General features: G+C 43.7%; 1 protein-coding gene across 1 annotated transcript; it reads left to right on the top strand.

Annotated features, from left to right (window-relative positions):
- Positions 1-111: 111 nt before the first annotated feature.
- PERP (p53 apoptosis effector related to PMP22) lies at positions 112-15,627 on the top strand. Its single transcript, XM_008176918.4, has 3 exons — positions 112-598; positions 11,744-11,887; positions 13,076-15,627. The coding sequence occupies exons 1-3, from the start codon at positions 388-390 to the stop codon at positions 13,273-13,275; spliced, it is 555 nt and encodes a 184-aa protein (XP_008175140.1). The 5' UTR covers positions 112-387; the 3' UTR covers positions 13,276-15,627.
- Positions 15,628-16,428: the final 801 nt, after the last annotated feature.

The raw sequence follows: 16,428 nt of genomic DNA, 5'->3' as shown, positions 1-16,428 counted from the left end.
CAGCCCTGAATCTTCTTGTACTGAAAAAAGGACTTGTGAACGTGTGAGGTGCATTTTACGCTGGGCAGGAAAGGGTTAAGTGCCTAGACTAGGGAGTGTAATTGGAACCATGGTTTGTTTAGCAGCCAGGGAAAAGGAACAGAGCAGCAAGGCAGTTGAGCCCGCCCCGCAGCTCCTCTCTGGCTCAACAGGTTGCTGCTGCGGCTCTTAGTCACTGGAATCTAGGTGGGGCTCTCTCCTCCCTTAGTGCCTTTCTGCTGATTAAAAAGCAGCTCTCTCTCTCTCACACACACTCTCTCTCTCAAAACACCCCGCCCTGCAGAATCCAGAAAGAGCTCTCAGGCTTGTGCACCCATTATCTGCTGAAGGCCCTGACTGCTGCATGAGATGGCGACGTGTACCCTTGCCTGCTGGAGATGCAGGTGGCTTCTGCCCCTTCTCCTGGGCTTAGCTATCATCTTGGGCATCATTGCACTGTCCGGCCGGGGCTGGCTGGAATCGGAGTCCGCGCCCTACCAGCACCAAGCGTCATTATGGGAGAGCTGCACCCGGTGGGACAATGACCTCAACTGGCAATGCCAGTCCCTCATGGACTACTGTAAGTGTTTGCAATGGGGCGTCAGAGTCCAGGTCACATGCCTGAGCTCACCCTACTCCAACCACCCCAGTTATCCCTGCCAATATTTGACAGCTGTAAATTGGTGCCATCTTTATTAGCAAAATAACTTTGCCTCTACCAATGGCCATTAGCAAAATGACCCCTTTCCTCACTTAAGAAGGGTCCAATTGTCCCCCTTGTGTGGCTGGTTAATGGGGGGTTCAGGACAGGTTGGTGTTTGCAGGACTAGCATTAACAGCGTTTCCCGTTTAATAGTTACACAGAAAACCAGGCCTTATCTGCCTCTGGTGGCTTTGAACAGGCTTCCTTGTCAGTCCAACATTAAGCAACTGGATGAGGGACTCACAAGGAAGTAAATGAAAAAGGAAAGCTGATGGGGTCTTTTAAAATCAAGTGAACAGATCTGGCACTTTGCATGCCTTCTCTCCTTTATTGCTGGCTCCCCACCAGTACTATTTGTGACCTACATGAGGCTCCTTGAAGTCGCCAACCTCTTTACCCTCTGATGAGTATGTTGATAAATGCCAGCCATTGCTAGCACAGCACACATGTCCAGCCTCTGGAGTGCCATACCTGCACAAGTCTTAACTACCCTTCTCATAGTACTCTGGAGGGAGTGAGGGAAACAGGAGTCCAACCCTTCTGGACTAGAGAAATTCTGCTGCTTTGGTGCCTCTCAACCTGTGATTTCAAATAGAGTGAAATGTGTTTTGAGCATAGAAAGAAAATGGTATTTAATTGATACACATATGTGTATTATAGAAAAGCAAGTCACTATATGAAGCAGCTGAAAAATCAGAAATTAAATCAGGAGGATAATGTGTGTGTGTATATATTTTAAACGTGGCTAAAAATGTTAGTAAATTATGTTCGGTTCTGCTGCCTCTTCTTAATACTCTCACCACATATTCTCGGGGTATGGCCTTTGCTAATAGTAGCTGCCAAAGTACTTGCTGATTACATTTGTTGTTTTATAAAATGAAACATTGAGGGTCAAATATAGAGACACACCTTCAAAACTTCATTGAAATGTACTGGACTGGGGAAGCTTGGGAGGATGAAAATAGGAAAATGAAATAAATATATATTTTTCTCCCTAAAAGGCAGAGGCTGGTCTTTGTACATATTGGTTCTTTTACAGCCTACTTAGTGGAGGAGGAACAGATATAGTGATCGTATCAAGCTGATAAACATCCAAAATGATCTGGAAACTCAGAAACCTTGGATTATATTGGATTTAAAATAGGTATCAGGAGTGTGGACACAGAGGATAAACCACTTGGGATACTGTATGTGTTGTGTGGATGGACGCATTAATGTCTGTTAGTAGTTTTCCATTATGGCACTTGCCTGCAAGCAAAATACAGAACTCATTGTGAGAGCAACAGCATAATTTTTTACCCTGATGATGTTTGTAGGTTTTACTCTCATGTGGGAGGAATTTGGCTGCTGTCAGAAAGTAACTCCATGTTCCCTGACCCTTCCTACAAAGGGAAGAAAGGCTAACACAGCAGGGTTACTGCACGTAGGTTTCTCTCAATAGAGTAGGTTCTGTGTAGATTAAGTGCTATATGACATATTGATAAACTGTTTCATACTTCACCCCAGAAAACCAGGAGCTTTGGGGAAGGGCCACATTCTGCTGTTTTGCTAAAGAACTGTTGTTCCTATGGCTGTTATAAATGAAGAATAGCCTTAATTACCGACAGGTTATTTTAACCAATTTCATTTTGTCCCTTGAATAATCTTGATGAGGTTAATGCTTTACTGTCAAAATTATTCTGTTCAAATAGTATCTACATCTGGGCAAAGGACATAACATGTCAGACCATGGTTTGATTTGCTTAACATACCAATATGCAACATAGTTTAAAAAAAAAAATGCTAAGAAACTTAACTTAAAATAGGCATGCACAGGGCTGCTGCAGTTTAAAAATAAATCTATTAATCTAAATGCATAACTCTTTATAATATCTAATTACTCCACCCTATTCTGTTCCCCTCCCAGTGATAAGAAAAGAAAGCTTCAAGGTGGATCCCCTCATTAATATAAATCTACATTGGAATCAGCTTCCTAATCAAGCGTCTGCATATCCATTGCATGCTGATTAGAGGAGATGAAACTAAACCACACCCTCTAGGTGGGGGAAGGGGGAATCGGGAATCTTCACGTTGGAATGGTTCCTAAATTGAACTGCTTCTTAATGCATGTCTGAAACCTGGGGCTCCGGTGTCCCACAACGGCCAAAGGGTGGAAAGACAAAAAGAAGAGAGGGGGTCAGCTTGTAGTTGGAAAGAGGGTTTGTTTTAATTGAGAACTATTCTGATTTGAGGCCAGGAAGCTCTTGAGTGCCAGCATGTGCATGTTACCAATATACTACCAGCAAAAGCTGGCGCATTGCACTGAATTTTTAATTGAGGTTATGTAGCTCAGAATGCTGCTGGATTAACAATCCTCCTTTTGTATCTAGTGGTCTGTGCTGTTCAGATATACTGTGTTTGATGTATTACTGATAAGGGCTTGTTTGCAAAGCAGTTGTTTTTCTGCCTTTGTACCTTAAAAAGACACTTGTAGGTTTTAGACCCAATATTTATGGGCAGGAATGTCCTCTTGATTTTTAGATAAATGTTTTTGTTTTTTTAAGGTTCTTAGCTTCATAGTTATTTTAGATATGAATTACCATCCTCTAACAGAAAGTACATATGGTCAAGTATCTAATAGGGTAGTTAATGCCTTGCTGGTTATGTTTTAATAATCCATTGGCATTTATTAAATTCACAATAATTGATTTGAAAAAATACATACAGTACATGGAAACATTAATTTGGATTTTTACCGGGGGTAAAAAAAAAAAGGCTAGAAACATGAGCCATGCTCCATGAGTCATTTGTTAAGTCCATCCGGGGATGTGTAGCAGTAACAGTGTAGCTGGGAGACTGAGTGGACTTTGATTCACCAGGCTCTCAGCCAAGTGTGTTGGTAGATTTATTGGGGAGCTCAGATGAGTTACGTAGGAATGTTATAGATCTATTACACTCTCTTGACCTTACCCCTTTGTGCCTGTTTCTATCAGATTTGTGATACAAGGGTTGCTTTAGGGAAAGTTGAAGGGACTTTGCAGTGTATGCTCAGCAACGGTACATGATAGTAAAAGAGACACTATCAAGGTTGCTGTGTCCAACCCCACCCAAATCAAGTACTATAGCTTTACCTAAACTAGGAAGTATTATATAAGATTCCTGCCAGGTACCAGACTAAGTATCCTAGTGGAGATGAGTTTTGCCAGACCAGTTAACTACCTGCTTTTCAGCATGTTCAATTACCGGACAATGGTTATACAGGTCTGTCGCATCTTACACGCATTTAACATGCGTGATTTCAACTTTACATGGTCGGCAAAAACAACAAAAAAAGAGAAACAACAATTTTAATACTATACCTGTGGTGTGGGCGATTTTGCCCGCCATTGAACTCAATGGGGTTTTGGCTATACGCGGTTTTCACTTTACGCGCTAACCGCGGAACGGAACCCCCGCGTCAGATGAGAGAGACCTGTATAGACTCTGAAAACTGCCAGCATTTTGTCTACAATAGACCCCCATCCAGTGTCAACCCGTTGTTGTACTAGTGGGCATTGTTTTGTACAATTTCCAGATGTAGCCATGGCTCATTCAGAACTCATACCAATAAAATAAATGGTGCAATTGATAATCCTAGTTCCCCCCAAACAATCTCTGAATCCTGCATTTCTTGCATTCATGATGTGGACATATCCTCCTTATTCTGTCATGTGTGCAAGAAAATCCCCTTTACCTTGGATTCCTGTTCAAGATGAACTAGAAGAGAGCTTAGAGTTCCTTATTTGGTCAACAAGATCACATTTCATACCTGCTGCCCTGTTGCTGAACCAAATAACCTGTAGCCATTTATGATAATATAATATAAATACCTAAAACATCACTGTTAGCAGTTCCCAGCCTTCAGCCATTAGAACAGCAATTATTCACAACCTCACCAACTGATCATTGCAATGAGACTTATAAAATCAGAAGTTATAGATGGAAAAGTCCTGATACTTTAAATGATCTAGTAGTCCATGTACCTGCCACTGTAGGATTGTTCTCTACAGAATGTTCTTCTAGGGTTTTTGTTCAATCTAGTTTTAAATGTCCTGCACAATAGAGTTTTCACCACTTCCCGTGGGAACACATTTCACTGTCAAAAAGATTTGCTGACGTTCAGGCTAATTTCTCCTCCTTTCTAAACTTCATCCTATTTCTGGTAATGCCACCCTAAATAACTCCTCCCCCTCCTTGGTGCTTGCAGTCCTCTAATATCTGTAGACTTATGTTTGTCTCTAAATAATCACTTTGCTAAGATGTGGGTATATGGGTCTAACTCTTTTAATCTTTCCTAGTAATTATATCTAGGGTGACCAGATCACCCAAGTCAAATATCGGGACGCGGGGGGGGGGGGCGGGGGGAGAAGTGGTGTGACGTGTGGGGGGGGGAGTGGCGTGACGCGGGGGGGGGCGGGGCCAAAAACAAACAAACAAACAAAAAACCACCCTTCCTCCACAAGTGCTGGAAGGAGGCCCGGGAGACGCAGGGGAAGCGCGGGGCCGGGGTGAGTGAGAGTCCGGCCTGGCCCCGAGCAGGCAGGACTCAGTCGGGCGGTAGGGAGAGTAAGGGGGTGGCCCGCGGGGCCAGGCGGTGGCTGTTCTTTCCCCCCCCCCGGGCAGCGGGACTCGGGAGCAGCCGCTGCTGCAGCTCCCACTGCCGGGGGGGGGGGGGAGGGAGCGGCCGATGGCCAAGGTCGGCGGCTGCGGCTCTGGCGCCCAGGCCTGAACCCCCCAAGCCCGGGCCTGCTGCAGGGACCCAGCAGCGCGCACACTGCGCCCAGCCCCTGGCCAGTCGCGTCTGGGCTGCTGCCCAGCTGGTGCTATCCCAGGGCGGCCCCGAAGTGGGGGCAGCAGGCCCCAGCCCCCCGTCCCGCTCGGGTCCCGCAGGGGAACAGGCTCGGGGGGTTCGGGCCCGGGCGCCAGAGCCGCAGCCGCCGAGCTTGGCTATCGGCCGCTTCCTCCTCCCGCGGCAGTGGGAGCTGCAGTAGCGGCTGCTCCCGAGTTCCGCTGCCCAGGGGGGGAGAACAGCCACTGCCTGGCCCCGCGGGCCACCCCCCTACTCTCCCTACCGCCTGACTGAGTCCTGCCTGCTCGGGGCCAGGCCGGACTCTTACTCACCCCGGCCCCGCGCTCCCCCTGCATCTCCCGGGCCTCCCTCCAGCACTTGCGGAGGGAGGAGGAATGGTGAGCCTGGGGAAGAGGCGGGGATTTGGGGAGGGAGCCAATGGGGGGAGGAGGGGGCGGAGTTGGGGCAGGAGCTGGGGAGGCGCGAGCACTTCCGGGCTCCAGGCTCCGGAGCATTTCCTTGTTTGTCCAGTGTCCCGACCGCACATCGGTCAGGATGCGGGACAAACAAGGAAATATCGAGACAGTCCCGATAAAATTGGGACGCCTGGTCACCCTAATTATATCCTTTCAGCTCTGAATAATTTTAGTTGCTCTTCTGTGAACTCTGTTCAATATGTAAATATATTTCTGGTGATGAGATGTCCAGAATTAAACACTGTATTTCAGGTGAAGCTGGTCCAGAGCACATAAAAATAGATTATTACTTCACTCTGCATGATCTGATGCCTCTATATATGCAGCCCAAAATTGCATTGGTGGTTTTGCAACTGTACCATGAGTACCTATTTGCCAGTGCTGAATAAGAAAAACTCTGGCTAAAAGGGGATCGAATACATCAATTTCTCCAGAATTGAAGCTTTAACAAATAAACACCTCTCACTTATTATTGCAAAACTAGCCTTACAAACGTGAACCAAATGGAAACTGGTGCAGTGCTTTCTCTTTGTCTGTCAGCAGGCATAGAGCTTCAAGTTGCCCAAGCAACAACAGCATGAAAATGATGAGACGAGCTATAGCTAACCCCAGAGAAAGGCTGTAGAGCAACTGAGATAGACAAAGGACCCCACAAATGGAGGCTGGGAGCTGGGGATCAGCTGAAGCCCACTCAACAGTCAGAAGACTCTGGGGTGGAAAGAGAGCAAAAATCTGTCATCTCTTTTAGCAAACTCATGGACAGGGGGAGTCATTCACGTTTGTCAGACAGCCGTGAGGCAGAAGCTGATCAGAAAGAAGGACCTCCAGCTAGTGTCCAGGGACAGTACCCAAAAGGAATCCTAGCACTCTCTCTCAGATCTGGAAGTCGTGTGTGTGAAAATGGTGTTCACCAGGTGCTCTGTGGTGAACCTTCCTACCCCAATTTTTATATTGACCCTTAACACAGATGTCTGGTACATTTTTCAAGCCCTATACTCCTTGGTATTGTCAAATGCTCTCATTTAGGGCATATCTACACCAGGTTTTTTGGGGTTTCTTTTGCCAAACATTTCCCACTGTTGCTTCCACCAGTGTTAGAAACAGTAGCAGTGTTAGTGTAAACAGGGCTGTACGACTCACTGTTTCAAGCATGATGTTGTCTAATCCTGCTCAGAGCAGGTCCACATGACACAATGGCAAAAAATGCCAACAGCTATCTTCAGCCCTAGTTATACTAATATGCCAACTCTTGCTGCCATTAGTGGTGCTGAAATGGTGGAACCAATAATAGAATTTTTTTGCCAAATTAGACAAGGCCACGGTATCATTTGTAAATTTCATGACCATGTTGTTTACTCCCTCTTTATTTATGAAGACCAGGGCCGTCCTTAGGATTTATGGGGCCCTATGCAGTATTATTAAACTGGTGCCCCTATGCTCCACTGAAGGTGGTCCCCAGCTGGCGCCGTTGACCCCAGTGTGCCAAGGGGGCACAGCTACCACCCCCGCCTGAGGATCCCCAGAACCCACCCCATTGCTGACACACACCAAGCTTCGTAGCAGCAGACGCTGCGGCAGTGGCTCAAGGCAGGCTTCGCGCTGTCACATAGGGGCTGCATCTTGCCAGAGCCCACGGCCCTCCTGCAGCCCCTTGCCACTCCTGGCTCACCACAAGCATTTTGACAGGAAGTACCAAGCAGTAATAACAACAATAATAATACAAGTGTGCATATATGTGTGTGTGTGTGTGAGAGAGAGAGAATCAGTGCATGTGAGAGAGCCAGCGAGAAAGCCTGTGTGTGTAGGGTTGTGTATTGGGGGACTGTGTGACAGAGTGTCACACACACACAGTCTCTCAATCTGTATTGGGGGACTGTGACTCATGAGAGGCAGAGTGTATGTGGGTGTGAGAGCCAGTCTGTGTGTGAGAGAGAAAGAGTGTGTGTGTGTTAGGGAACTGTGCGAACTGTTACTTTAAGTCCCCCCTCCCCTGCTTGGCCCGGTTCCGCCCCCTCTCCCTCCCGCTCCGCTGACTCACGTGGAAGTTTCACTCCTTCTGTCCTGGCCCCCGCCTTAGACCAAGCGGCCCAGGCAGGGTCCAGGGAGGGACTCCGCTCTGGGTGGCGGTGGGCCAGGCTGCCACACCGCCAGTGACTGGCTGCGCCGCTCTGGGCTCCCCGGGGCTGGGGCGGCAGAGCCAGAGGCTGAGGAGGGAGGGAGAGAGGGGGCTAGGGTGACCAGACAGCACGTGTAAAAAATCAGGACGAGGGTGGGGGGTAATAGATGCCTATATAAGAAAAAGCCCCCAAAATCGGGACTGTCCCTATAAAACGGGACATCTGGTCACCCTAGAGGGGGCGGGGTTTGGGGTGAGGAGAAGCCCACCAGTCCACCGCGGGGAAGGGGCTGGAGAAGAGAGGAGTGCAGCTGCAGCCAGCGAGGGGAATGGGGCCCCAAATTTTTGGGTGCCCTATGCAACTGCGTATGCTGCGTATGTCTAAGGATGGCCATGATGAAGACAGTAAATAAAACTGGACTTGACACTAATCTTTGCAGTTTTGTCACTAGACATCTCCCAAAGCTAAATACATTGCTAGTTTATTATTACCAGAGCTGAGCAAATAATTCACAGCAAATGGATTCCAGGCTGAGCTTACACAGCAGGCAGTTATACAAAAACTTCATTTTACTTGTAAAGTAAGTGTATTTGATAAGGAGATCCCTGAGACTCAATAAATGTGTGACTCCTACAATGCCATTTTTTTTACAGAGTCAACTGTTCAGAGTCCATCCAAATTATAAGATGTTTGAGTCCTTGGAATGTTTGTACTTGACATTCCAAATTCCCCTTGAACAGGGAGTGTACAGATCTGGCTTTCTACTGAACTTTTATAATTAACAGTTTTGTGAATTATTCTGTATGACAAATCCCAATAAATAGTTTAAATAGATGGTTTCATCCAGGAAGCATTTTTTTTCTTGAGCTGATTCCATCCTATGTTTAAGCATATTTAGACAGTAATGATCTGTAAATGAATCCTTTGGCTGTGGCAGCTTTGAACAGTAGCCAGTACCAGCATTGGGAGCATCAGTGAACAACATCTGGTATGAAAGAATTAGTGCAGATTTCAGACCAAAAATTCCAACCAAGCTGTTCCCTTCCTCCATTCCTAATCCTGCATCAGTTCCACAGGGGAGGGAAGGGATAGGATATACTAGGGGTGGTTGGGGAGAAATGCAGACAGGCAGATGCTCATTTGCACAAACTCCCTCCTTTCTTTGCAGCAATGTGGGTCCAGTTTGCAGGGCTGCTGTGGAGTTTCTCCACATTCTTTCTATGCCTGTCTTCAGGATTGGGCCATGCCCATGTGGAACCTTCATGTGTATTCTGCTATTCCCCTTAGTCCTATACAAGACAGGCTCAGGATTTGGGCCTACATGAGTTCCTTGTTTTAATCCCCTGTGTAAATGCAGGCAACCAGCCTTTAGAGTAGGTGGAGGGTGATGCATGATGACTGTCTACCTATAAAATCAAAACTCTTGGATTAGTACCTTTGGGTTCTTCAGAGTCAAAATAGTCAACTACTCGGCCTCATGGTTAAGAAATGGCCTGTTGTTTGCATGATGCTTGCCTATGCTTGTGTCTACTATTTGGAAAGATAATGGAATTTGAATGTTCAGAAGCCAGCATTTATTTTAAAAAGGAGAACTGTAGGTTGCTTTTCAAGGAGGGATGTTATTTTTCTGGTGCTCAGACATTGATGCCCATTGTTGCCATGATGGGATTTCTTACTTAGCAGTGGCAAATGGAGGAGAACATTCTGAAATAAGGTTACTGGAATAAGGTTACTTTCTGATTGTCTTTTTGGTCCCCTTCTTCTGCCTCTGAGTGACTTCAAGTTATACTTGAGACCTATCCTGGTCCCATGAACCTGTCTGCTTTTAATGCATCCTCTTATCCCATATGGTATTATCAAAATAATTAAAATTGGGAAGTTTGGGTAACTCCACCAGTCATTGAACTGCTCACTTTCCTTCTCCCTACACATCTAAGCTGGTTCCAAGTCCTTTTGGCACTGTATCTACATCATCTTTAAGAGCCACCTATTCCCTTCTATTTCTACTGGTACAACCCATGTCCAAATCTTTGTAATCTCTCCCCTTAACTATTCCAAATCTACCCAATTCTGTTCTCCTTAATTCTCACTTCACACCTTCCAGTTCATGCAGAATAAAGCTGCCAAAATCCAATTCCTTGAATGTGGTTTATTCCACTCCCTTTATGACTACCCATAACTTTCTGCATTGGTTGCTTCACATCTCTCATTCCCTCTATGTGGGCATAGGCTCCATTATCTTGAATACCAATCACCCTTTCCTTATTCAGATCTCACATTAATCCAAACTTCTTCTGATAAGCCTTCCAGACAGTGCTAGTTCTCCATTACAGCATTACTCATTTCTTCATCAATTAAAAAAGTAATTACAAATTCATGATGTCAAACAGCTTCTATCTCTTGATCCCAGCAGAAAACTGCATTGCCTAGGGAGATATCCCTTCATTTGTCTGCTTTTGTCCTCCCCACATCGTTCTTGTCTGTTTGCTCATGGACCATGAATGGAATTTTCAAAAGTGGGCTAACTCTTCTCCCACTAACTTCAGTGAGAGCTTTACCGTTGATTTCAATGGGAGTAGAGCTAGGTCAATGCTGAGTGCTCTTGAAAATCCCAACCTTTGTCTTTTTTCTTGTGCTTGTAAAGCATCATGCATACTTATGGCACCCTATGAATAGTGATAATAAACAATTACTCTTTGCTCAGACCTCTATGGTTCCCTAAAAGCCACACTTACATTTCTCAGAGGGGTAGCCATGTTAGTCTGAATCTGTAAAAAGCAACAGAGGGTCCTGTGGCACCTTTAAGACTAACAGAAGTATTGGAGCATAAGCTTTCATGGGTGAATGCCCACTTCATCAGACGCAAGTAATGGAAATTTCCAGAGGCAGGTATAAATCAGTATGGAGATAACGAGGTTAGTTCAATCAGGGAGGGTGAGGTGCTCTGCTAGCAGTTGAGGTGTGAACACCAAGGGAGGAGAAACTGCTTCTGTAGTTAGATAGCCATTCACAGTCTTTGTTTAATCCTGATCTGATGGTGTCAAATTTGCAAATGAACTGGAGCTCAGCAGTTTCTCTTCGGAGTCTGGTCCTGAAGAGAAACTACCTTTACATCTACTATTGTGTGGCCAGGGAGGTTGAAGTGTTCTCCTACAGGTTTTTGTATATTGCCATTCCTGATATCTGACTTGTGTCCATTTATCCTCTTGCGTAGTAACTGTCCAGTTTGGCCAGTGTGCATAGCAGAGGGGCATTGCTGGCACATGATGGCATATATTACATAGGTGGACGTGCAGGTGAATGAGCCGGTAGGAGAACCCTTCAACCTCCCTGGTGCTCCTGGTAATCCACCTCCACGAGGGGTTTAGCTCCGGGAGCCTGTCTACACTAGCACTTTAAAGCGCTCAGACTTGCTGCGCTCAGGGGGGTGATTTTTCACATCCCTGAGCCAGCAAGTTAGAGTGCTATAAAATGTAAGTCCTAAATTAAAGCAATATTGTATGCTTTTAAGGGACAGAATCTCCACAATGATAGAATTAAAGCAAACAAAAGACCTAAGAATGACACCCACTTGACTTCCATGTACTGTTTTGTATAACACATTTCCCCCTTTCCTTTCAAGCCTGGGGAAGAGCAGCAGCTGCCACCTACCTCGTCGGCTTCGTGATCCTAGTCATCTGTTTTGCCCTAGCAGTTATTGCGTTCTCCGTTGATATACTTCGTTTCAACTTTGTGCGAGGAATCGGTGGCTTGATCTTTGTCGCTGGTAAGACTGATTATTGCTTCTTAAACTGATGTTTGTTCTAAATCTGATACTTGCTAGCTGGAGTAAAGCCTTCCTCCCTCTCCTCCTAAAAATATCCACCCCACACATGTTTCTAACTGGGTTCATGGTTCATTTTCATGAATGAGAAAAGCTTGTTTTAATTTTGAAGTGATACTTGGTTTGCGTCCTCAGAGGTTAGGGATGTTGTAATGGTGAATGTCCGAGGATGCAAATCAAGTTTCACTTCAAAATTAAAACAGGATGTGGGTGTTGTGACGTGATGGGGGAGACATAAAGCAAGCAGGTAAACTAGAATGCTTGGCTTTGAACTCTTTCTGATGGATCTGTGACAGTAACTAAACAGCGAAACAATCCCAGCAGCAATGTTGCTAACACACAAGTATGTTTTGCCATGGAAACTGCTATGCAAATACTGCATTGGATTCTTTTAGTCCAGATTGTTCCTTCTCTGCATCTATGCTTGGTTAAAGAAATTTACGTTCCTCTTATTAAGCATCATTGCCATTGTGTTAGTTTGAATTCTTCTCAAGCATAGGGTTAAGGACCCAATTCTTTAGTCACTTTGCACCCAAAACATCCTTTTGAAATCAGTGAGAGATCTGTGTGTAGAATGGTTCCAGAATGAGGCCCTGATCCTGCAATCAGATCTGTGTGGGCCGGGGCAGCTCCAGGCACCAACGCAGCAAGCGCGTGCCTGGGGCAGCAAGCCGCGGGGGGCGGCCTGCCAGTCGCTGTGAGGGTGGCAGTCAGGCTGCCTTTAGCGGCATGCCTGCGGAAGGTCTGCGGGTCCCGCGGTTTTGGTGGCAGTTCGGCGGCGGGTACACCGAAGGTGCGGGACCGGCAGATCACCCACAGAAATGCCACCGAATCCGCGTGACCGCGGACCGCCCCCAGGCATGCTGCCGAAGGCCACCTGACTACTGTACTTGGGGTGGCAAAAAACATAGAGCCTCCCCGGTGTGGGCAGACCCTCATACCTGCGCTGAGTCCCATTGAAGTCTGTAAGAATGCAAGGGTACACCTGCACTGATCTGATTGTAGGATTGCAGCTAAGTCCTTAAATATCTGAGAGAGGAATGCATCTACCTGCCAATAAAGTCAGAACAGGAAATGTGATGAGATTAATTGTCACTTATTTTCAATTTGTTTATTTTTACCTTCTTTTAGCGATATTCCAGATCATATGCCTGGTCATCTATCCAGTGAAGTTCACAGAAGAAATCCAAATGATGGGATCTAATATGTTCAGCTGGGCATATGGCTTTGGCTGGGCCAGCACTATTATTCTAATAGGCTGTGGTTTCTTCTTCTGCTGTCTCCCGAACTGGGAGGATGAGGTGCTGGGTAACATCAAGCCAGCATATTAGTACTCTTCCCCAGAGAGGAGTTGAAAAGCACATTGTATAAAATGAAAGAATACATTAAAATATAAACACACTAAAAATTACAGTTCAGGAACTTTGATAATTGGATGTTACAGGCTGAAAAAAAAAAATCTTATTTTTCCAGAATGTTTTGAACTTGTGCTGACGCTGAGTTAGCAGAAAGGCTTGGCAACCTGAAGCAAACATTTTAGAAATTTTAGCTAAAAGATCAGAAAGTTTGTATTTTCATATTCATATCTGATATGGATTGATTTTGGGTTAGTCAATTTGTTGCCTCTCTCTACATGCAAAAGTTCCTACTAATTAAGTCACTCTCTTCCCCACATTTGTTTAGACATCCATATATAAAAAGAATTTAGTACTTAAAGTACAGAGGGAGAGAAACAGAAGGGCATTTTGATTTTAACCAGAAACACTGCAGAACCCTTTTATTCCCTTCCTGGTATCTTTGTTTTTATGTTTTATGTGGAAATTTGTCAGTAGTGAAATAGAATAAAAAATTTTTTTTTCAAAGAACGTTTTTTTTTTCTTCCAACATAATTAGTCCCAAAGAAGAATTTTTGCTATGCAAGTTCATTGCAAACCTAAGTCTCCTAAGAATTTCTTCTCCCCTCCATATTATTGGACTGATATCCAATACTAAGTAGTAGAAATTGGATCTAGAGAAATTAGAAACTTAAAACAAAATATTTTTCCACTGACCGTTGCAGTTAGATGGCATGTTCCTCAAAAGCATAAAGTGAATGTCTGTGTGTACAATATTAATGCTGTGCGCTGGTGTAACATTTATTGGCATTCGTTTGTGAAGACTGCAGTACTCCTATGTGATGAAACCATGAGTGAATAACACAAATCATTCCAAGAGTACCAATAAAAGCTTCAAACCATCAAACACCATCATGTATTTTTTATGCTGCATTTTAGATATGTTAGTTTAGAAAATATTTTAGAGTTGTATTTTGTTTTTAAATCGGTACTATTTTTCACATCCCTCCACCTTTAAAACCAGGTTGCCTTAGCTATCAGACAGGCTTTGGAGGAAAATTTTAAAATACAATTTTAAAGGTTTCAAAAGTGATTTAAAATAGATTTTCTGTATTTCAGAGTATAGCAAATTTAAGGTCTCATATGATGAGAACCACCGGTTCACATCATAGGTCTCTGTATGAGTGTGCATATATTTACACACATTTCACTGGATAATCTGAAATCCCAACTGAGTGGGATAACGCATGTGATTCTAGACTTGATAGAAATATCTAAGAGATATAGACGTATTCAAAAGTAGGGACTTATCACCTTACTATCTCAACACCAATGACATCAGGCCTCTAAACTGTGGATCCCTCACTGATGCAGCAAATGTAATTTTAGATCTGTACTTTTTACCTTATCTTCATTTGAAGAGAAAGAAGGAAACTTTTTTTGTGGCAGGTAATTTTTTTTTAAAGTGGTGACTATTTGAAGCTGCTCAGAGGTTGCAAATCCTGAAAGTAGCTCTGGCACAGCTATATTACTGGTAGGGTACAAGTGAAGTGGTGAAAAGTGCAAAGCAAATGCACGTGGTCACATCCTTCCATTGTTTTTTCAAGTGGTCTGGGGTTTATATCACATGGCTGCAGAAATAAAATAACGTATTCCAAGTTATCATGACACCATACTGTAGGTGGTGTGTGTGTGTGTATTTACATAATGTACAAAACACATACAAAAATATAAGCTATAAGACATAACCAGAACACAGTAGAACTAAAATACATTAAAACTAAGTTTTCTCAATGGCCAATCTATTTTGTATTATATTTTGTATTATATTGTAGTTTTGTAATACACCTTTTGCTTTTGGTGAAAATGTATAATTATACATGTTATAATCTCAGTCATGGCTAGCCAATCAACTAAATTTATGATTCTTGCTGGGAAGGAGCCTCTATTTCTGTACAGTACTACTGCTGGTGGGGACTACAAATTAATCTGTACCATTAATATGATAATATATAGTTGTACATTGAGCACAAAACCCAACAAGGAATAGTGATGCTGTCTGGCAAATACCTTGAACAGCCAAAGATCTGAAGCAAAACAAGACCTGAAGGTGGATGTGCACACTTGGAGAGAGTAGAAGTGTGTTGCTCAGAATTACTGAAGTGTTTTGTATGTTTTTGTAATCATTGTCATACTTGACAAAAAAAGAAAGTTAAATATAAACCAAGTTGAGTTCCAGAAGTATTTTGAAAGGAAACAAAAGCAAAATGTTATGGCTTGTTATGTTCAATTCAGCTGTTCAGGAATAAGCAATTGCAAATATTTTAATAATAAACTACTTTCAATAATGATGGTAATATATTTTGGTAATTTCAAATATAGTGGTTTCACTTTTTCTGTTTAAGAAGGTTATTCAAAAAATGTAGACAGGTGTCAGAGTGGTAGCCATGTTAGTCTGTATCAGCAAAAGTGGCAATTCTTCTACAAAAAAACTTCAAAACCAGACTCCAACGAGAAAATGCAGAACTGGAATTAATTTGTAAACTGGACACCATTAAATTAGGCTTGAATAAAGACTGGGAGTGGATGGGTCATTACACAAAGTAAAAACTATTTCCCCATGCTAATTTTCCCCCTACGGTTACTCACACCTTCTTGTCAACTGTTTGAAATGGGCCATCCTGATTATCACTACAAAAGTTTTTTTTTTTCTCCTGCTGATAATAGGCCACCTTAATTGATTAGTCACGTTACAGTTGGTATGGCAACCCCCATTTTTTCATGTTCTCTGTGTGTGTGTGTGTATATATATATATATATCTTCCTACTGTATTTTCCACTGCATGCATCTGATGAAATGGGTTTTAGCCCACGAAAGCTTATGCCCAAATAAATTTGTTAGTCTCTAAGGTGCCACAAGTACTCCTGGTTCTTTTTTCAAAAAATGTATAATTAGTAGTGGTAACTATTTGGAGTAGTTTGTGAGAAGGGGGCTCACTTAAAGCATGAATTTAAGGAATTCTTGACTTTTAATGTGAACATCAAAATGTATGAACTCTAAAGGCAAATAAATGAGGCAGAGCTATTATTTATATTAAAAGGCAAAAATTCGCGATGTTCACTGAAATGAGAAGTCAATACAAGCTATAT

The sequence above is a fragment of the Chrysemys picta genome, chromosome 3, assembly GCF_011386835.1.
Source record: "Chrysemys picta bellii isolate R12L10 chromosome 3, ASM1138683v2, whole genome shotgun sequence".
NCBI classification, from domain to species: domain Eukaryota; kingdom Metazoa; phylum Chordata; order Testudines; family Emydidae; genus Chrysemys; species Chrysemys picta.
Note: the sequence above shows the minus strand (reverse complement) of the source record. Positions and strands in the feature narration are given on the sequence as shown.

Coding starts and splice junctions, on each gene's coding strand:
- PERP (XM_008176918.4), top strand. CDS start 388: ATGGCGACGTGTACCCTTGCCTGCTGGAGATGCAGGTGGCTTCTGCCC. Junction 599..11,743: donor CCAGTCCCTCATGGACTACT/GTAAGTGTTTGC, acceptor TTTCCTTTCAAG/CCTGGGGAAGAGCAGCAGCT. Junction 11,888..13,075: donor TGGCTTGATCTTTGTCGCTG/GTAAGACTGATT, acceptor ACCTTCTTTTAG/CGATATTCCAGATCATATGC.